At 34.0% G+C, this 6,903-nt stretch overlaps 1 protein-coding gene across 9 annotated transcripts in view; it reads left to right on the top strand.

Annotated features, from left to right (window-relative positions):
* Positions 1–6,903, top strand: part of PPHLN1 (periphilin 1) — a 150,131-nt gene that overhangs the window by 82,943 nt on the left and 60,285 nt on the right. For all 9 annotated transcript variants that reach the window (XM_029954891.1, XM_029954888.1, XM_029954894.1 and 6 more), the window contains one exon: positions 888–1,007. In XM_029954891.1, coding sequence (XP_029810751.1) covers positions 888–1,007 — 120 coding nt within the window. The remainder of the gene's footprint in view (positions 1–887; positions 1,008–6,903) is intronic.

Below are 6,903 nucleotides of genomic sequence, written 5' to 3'. Positions count from 1 at the left end.
ATCTTAGTCTGTAATGTAAGTCTGTATATTGTGGGAATCAGGTGATCAGAAACAATTTATTTTCTTCATTTTTATACTGACCTCATGAACAGATTGATCTTCTTCAAGTGTTTTACTATAACTGATTTATAACAGTGAATGTGGAAAAGAAAGGAAAACTGAAGTACCAAGCACTATGCTAGGTACTCTCAGATCTGTTACTTCTCTTGATTCTCACAACTACTTTATAAAACTGAATATTATTAATACTGATTTTGTAAATGTGGAAACCAAAGATTCACAATGTCATAAATATGCATATAAACTCATTTACCTACCAGGTGATGAAGCTGTCCTTCAAACCCTGTCTGTAACTCTAAATTCCATACATTATTTAGTTTTATATATGGTTGAAGAAGGGAAGCAGCAGAAATATCAAAACATGAAATTTATATATATTTTGTATAAAGTATGATTTATATAAATTATGAATTATGAAAATAACATATATGTATTTTCTATTGCATTAATTAGGAATTTACCTTGATTACATCTTGGCATTATTTATTTCATTGAATATAATTAGAGATACAAAATTGAAATCAGTATGATGTCTTGTATATTTCAAATACTAGTAGTATATTAATTGTCTTTGTTCCTTAAGATAAAGTTTTAAAGCTTTATGTAAATGAAATTAGGAGTCATATCTATTGTATATGTCCAAAAGGAATTTCTTAAAGAAATTCTATGTTGAATATTTTTGAAAAAGCATACAAAGAATGTACTTATTCTCTGTATAAATTTGGAGGCTTACATAATTATAAGTTATGTTGGATGTACTTCTTGATGTATTTAAAGTTTAAATGCTTTTGAGGATTATAATAGAACTGTACTGCTGCTTTTATTAGGTGTTAGATAAACCTAGTCGGCTAACCGAAAAGGAACTTGCTGAGGCTGCAAGCAAGTGGGCTGCTGAAAAGCTGGAAAAGACAGATGAGAATAACTTACCTGAAATCTCTGAATATGAGGTAAGGCGTAATGTCCCCTTTGTGTTTCACATAGAGTTTCATCTGAATTTTAAATTATGGGTGGGAAATACTTGGTTTGTTCTACTTCTTCAAAATACTTATGGGGAAAACATCCTCATGAATTATTAACGGGTACCACATGTAGTAATAGCACGATTATGAACTCTGTGTTCAACAGTTGTACTATACCTGAATTTCTCTGGTAGTTTAGAAGTGATGAAATACTATAAATATGGAATATAAGGAAAATGCACGATTAAATGCTTCTTTTATGAGTTTTTCTTTAAAAGTATCTGTAGAAATCATGCCAAGCCACTAGTCATAAACCAGCGAATTCAGTACCAAAATCTATTTAGGCCCTGGGTCTTGGGTTATATTTATATTGTATGCTATATTCTGTGCAAATTATCTCATAAATATCCCCAAAATGAAAGTATTCATTATTGGGTTATCTGTGACCTTTGGTGAGCCTTGAATACCAAAAGATGAGAGCATTTTTGGGTCCATAGAATACTGTTTTTGATAATGAACTCAAACTTTTCTGTATAACTTGTAATCTCTTTAATAGGGAAATGCAGATGTTTGATTGGCAAAATTAAGCTTTTTGATTCAGATATTGGTCTAAAATTGTTTTGGTATGATTTCTGTACCATGACAAATGATGTAGATATGAAAATTTTTGTCTTTTCTACAAATTTTAAGATACCTTTTATTAGAAGTTTCTTTGATAAAATTGATCGAGCATTGGAATTTGATATAAAGCTCATATACCTACATAAATCTTTATATATCTATAAAAATTGTTTCCAAAGTAATAATGTACACTATTCATAGAGAGTACACACCAGGGGCACCTGGGTGGCTCAGTCGGTTAAGAGTCTTCAGCTCATGTTATGATCTCACAGTCTGTGAATTTGAGCCCCACGTCAGGCTCTGCACCAACAGCTCAGAGCCTGGAGCATGCTTTAGATTCTGTGTCTCCCTCTTGGCCCCTCCCCTGTTCACATTGTCTCTCTCAAAAATAAAATAAAAACATAAAAATTACAAAAAATACCCAAAAAGAAAGTACAAACCAGTATAGACCCTCTTAGTACTTACACGAATAAAGCCTTTCATTTTTAAAATTCTGATTTGTCATCTAGATATCAATTGTTCTTAAATAGGTCAAGGTTTCCTTGTTATCATACCTATAATAATAGATATCTGTATTCTTTTTTTTTTTTTTCCCTTGAGAGAGAATGCATGCATGTGAGTGTGCAGGGGAGAGACAGAGAGAGAGAGAGACAGAGAATCTTATGCAGGCTCCATGCCCAGCTAAGAGCCTGACTTCTGCACTTGATCTCAGGACCATGAGATCATTACTTGAGCTGAAATCAAGAGTCAAGACACTTAACCAACTGAGCCATTTAGGTGCCCCTATGCATATTCTTGAGTGAATGTATGTCAACATGATCTAGCTGTCTCTTTTTGGCACCTTTTCAGCATGATTTTAAAGCATGAACAATAAAGTAATTTAATAGGACCATTTGGTTTATATTCTTTAATAATTAGAATAATGGGTTTTATATTAATAGGTCTGTATACTTCAAAATTGCTATTTTAAAGAACTGGTCATTTTTCTTAGGACTTGAAAACTTCCAAAAATTCTATTTTCTTGTTTGCTTAATACTCTTCAATTAGCAAGGCTTTATTAAGATGTATTTATCTCTCTTCCCATCACTTTTTTTCCCCCCTTAATAAGAGAGCATGAGCAGGGGAGAAGGTTGGTGGCTGTGGAGAGAGAGAGAGAGAGAGAGAGAAAATTCCAAGTAGGCTCAGTGCTCTGCACAGAGCCTGATGTAGGGCTGGGTCCTCTGACCCTGGAATCATGACCTGAGCTGAAATTAAGAGTTGAAATCTCAACTGACTGAGCCACTCAGGTACCCTCCCCCCCATCATTTTTATGTCTCTTAATTAAAAAAAAACAAAAACAACAACAGCAGTCCTCACTATCAACCAGCCCCAGGTTTTAAATACTTCTGTTCTTTCATCATTGCTTGAATGGAATCTTGACTCTGAATAGTCAGTGATACTGGGTCTAGAATGACTTTCTTTTTAGTCTCTTTATTTTTTCTCTTAAAATATGAACAGAATTAGCTAGATTTTGCATTAATAAGTAGCTAATAAGTAATCAAGAGCTAATTAATAAGTACCTAAAAAGTAATCAAGAGTTTCCTGTAAGTGGAGTCATAGATAGATCAGGCACAATCTTTTGTTGCACCAAAGGCAAGGTGAGTGAGAGTAGGACCAAAATCTCTATATTATGTTTATGTGATGTACATTATTAATGTTTTTTGTTAATTTTTCTTTTAACATTTATTCATTTTTGAGAGACAGTGTGAGTGGGGGAGGGGCAGAGAAAGAGATGACAACAGAATCCAAAGTAGGCTCTAGATTTTGAGCTGTCAGCACAGAGCCCCTTGTCGGGCCTGAACTCACTGACCATGAGATCATGAAATGAGCTGAGGTCAGACACTTAACCAACTGAGCCACCCAGGCACTCCCATCATTAATGTTGACTTGAGCAGCAGCATCAATTTCCTAAAATGTTTTTCAAGTTACAGTGATGCTTTCTCATTCTGGAAATAAAGCAGCTGAGAAATTTTTATGGTAGTGTCATTCTTTTATTTAAAAACTTAATCTCATGGGACATCTGGGTGACTCAGTTTGTTGAACATTGGAATCTTGAGCTTGGCTCAGGTCTTGATCTCTAGATCATGAATTAAAGCCCCACATTTTGCTCCACACTGGGTGTGAAGCCTACTTAAAAAAAAAGTCATTAGACAAAAAAACTATTAATCCTACCATATCTCATTAAGGTTTTGCTCAGATAGTAACATCTGTTCTCTGGCAGTTGTTAAATAGCTACTCATTTCAGTGATCTATGCTTTTTGAGAAATAGAATTTTTTAAATTACTTAAAAAATTTTTTTTAAGTTTATTTTAAGAGAGAGCGTGAGAGAAAGCACCATTGGGGAAGTGCAGAGAGAGAGGGAGAAGGAGAATCCCAAGCAGGTGCTGCACTGTCAGTGCATACATGGGGCTCGAACCCATGAACCATGAGACCATGACCTGAGCTGAAATCAGACACTTAACTGACTAAGTCACCCAGGTGCTCTAAGAAATAAAATTTTGACTTTAATTTTGTAAACTCATATCTGATTAGATAGAATAACCTAGAAGGAAAAAAGAGCTTTGATGCTAAGAAAGGCATTGGCATAGTGTTCTTAGTGTATGTGTTTAAATGTAGTTGTGGCAGGATTTTTATTTTATAAAATTATTTTTTTTAAGATTTGATTTTATTTTTAAGTGATTTCTACACCCAGTATGAGGCTCAAACTTACAAGCCAATATCCAGAGCCCTTTGCTCTACCCACTAAGCCATCCAGGTGCTCCTTTATGTTATTTAAGTAATGGTTCATGTACTTCAGAAAATTGTGTAGATTCATTTTTATGACTAGAGAGATATTAAATATTTAGCTTTCCAGTTTATCTTCTCTTGCTACTGTGAATATAGTTTTATGCAATTTGTTTGGGAGACCATGTAATTTACAGAAAGTTCAGTGAAATTGAAGATATATTCAGGGATATGCTTAAATATTCAGGAATGCTGTAATTCAATCTGTTTTTCAGTTTTATACTTTTACCTTTGGGGCTCTAATAGAGAATTTCCCAGAGTATTTGATAAAGTAGTAATTCTAAAGGATCTTAATGATCTGAGGGAAGAAAATATTATATTAGCTAGTATGCTTGGGAAATGCTAGATTTGAAAGAGGTAGGTTAGGGGCACCTGGGTGGTTCATTCCATTAAACATCTAACTCTTGATTTCAGCCTGCAGTTCTTGGGTTTGAGGTTTGTGGGTTCGAGCCCCAACTCAGACTTAGCACTATTGGTGCAAAGCCTGCTTGGGATTCTCTCTGTCCCTCCCTCACTCTCCACCTCCCCCGCTTGCACTCCCTCACTCTCTCTCTAAATAAATAAACTTAAAAAAGAGTTATTTTGATATTGCAGCACTTTTCAGAGATTTAAATATGCTAATATGCTCATCAGTGGTCTGTGAAAGGAAGATGGATAATAAAATTTGCATAATTTAGCAGACTTGACTATGAAATTTTTCACAGTGCATATTTTAGTTAGGAGTAGTAGTTTAAGTTACATATTTTCAGAAAATAATACCATACTGGCTTTCTCGTAGTTTATTTAAATTCACTAAGTATTCATTCTGCATCTACTTTTGTCAAACACTGCATTAGAGACACCATCCTAGCTAAGAGCTTACAGTCAAGTTTTGTTGAGATATAATTTACTGTCCTCAAACAAATGTCCACTGGAGTTTAGTTTTTGGCTATCACAATGAAAAGCAAATTACTTGGAGGCTCTTAGAATGCTCCAGTAGAACAGTTGCTTCTTCCTATAGAAGAAAATTTTGACATTTTTCTTACTTAAATGTGAAAATATGATTTATGTTGTTTTCACATATAAAGTGTTATTTTCTCCTTAAATATCTCTGCTTGTTCTTTCTCCAGTGTAGAATGCCCATCTTTAATAGCCCTCTTTCAAATTCATATCAATTCAGTGGAGTCAGACGTGTTTGCGATAAGACTCAAGAACTTTCTTCCCCTTCCTATTTTAAAATTTTATGTTGCTGACTTGGTCACTGAGGAACTTATTATAGCTCTTATTAAAAATATTTTTACTTGTTAAATATACACTGAATGCATCTTAAGCACTTGTTTTCTCTCTACAGTACTTATGAATAATATATATATAATTATATAATTTGTTAATAAGCCCTTCTAGTGTCAGCTTATTTTTTCTTCTTGTTTCCAAAAATGCACATCTGCTTTGATGTACTTTCTGTGCTCATCAATTTATATTTTTGCGTGTAGGCCTAGAATTATGATAAAGGCTGAAATTTCTATTTTCAGTTGTGTTTTAAACTTCAACAGTTGCGTGTTTTTTTGGTTTTGGGTTTTTTTTCCCCCCTGTTTTTTTTTTTTTGCATTAACTTAAATGGAATCTAGTGGCAGATTTTGAGCTTGGGGTTTAGTCAGAACACTGGTAGTGTAAATAATCCAATTTCCTTAACAGCACTCAAATCTAATTGTTAACCTGGTGTTAGAAACCTGATACTGATACTGGGATTTTTATCTTAAATACAAAAAAATTACCACCGTAGCCATTGTTAAGTGTAGGGTTCAGTGGTACTACGTACATAGTGTTACTGTACAGCCATCCCCACCATTCATCGCATAACTCTTTCACCTTAGAAAACTAACACTGTACTCATTAAATAACTCCCCAAAGCAATTTATCAATTTATTCTCCCAGGCCTTGGCAACAACCACCATTAAGATTTTGTCTACTGTCATTAAGATTTTGGTTACTCAATATCTCATATAAGTGGTTCATACAGCATTTGTTGTTTGTGATTGGCTATTTCATTTAGCATAATGTCTTCAAAGGTCATCCATGTTACAGCATATTACAGAATTTCCTTCCTTATTAAGGCTGAATAATATTTCATTGTGTATATGTACCATATTATGCTTATCCATTTATCTGTCAATAGACATGTGGGTTGCTTCTACATTTTAGCTTTGTGAAACTGCTATGAGCATGGGTGTACATATATCTTCAAGACCCTGCTTTTAATTATTTTGGGTAGGTATTCAGAGTGGAATTGCTGGGTCGTATGGTAAGTCTATTTTAATTTTTTGAGGAACTGCCATATTGTTTTTCACAGTAACTATACCATTTTGTATTTCTACCACCAGTGCACAAGGGTTCCAATTTCTCTACATCCTCACCATCAGTTGTAGTTTTCTGGGTTTTTTTTTTTTTTTTTGCAAGTAGT

This window comes from Suricata suricatta, chromosome 10 (genome assembly GCF_006229205.1).
Source record: "Suricata suricatta isolate VVHF042 chromosome 10, meerkat_22Aug2017_6uvM2_HiC, whole genome shotgun sequence".
In the NCBI taxonomy this organism is placed as follows: domain Eukaryota; kingdom Metazoa; phylum Chordata; class Mammalia; order Carnivora; family Herpestidae; genus Suricata; species Suricata suricatta.
The sequence above is the reverse complement of the archived record's forward strand: the minus strand, read 5'-3'. Positions and strand labels throughout refer to the sequence as shown.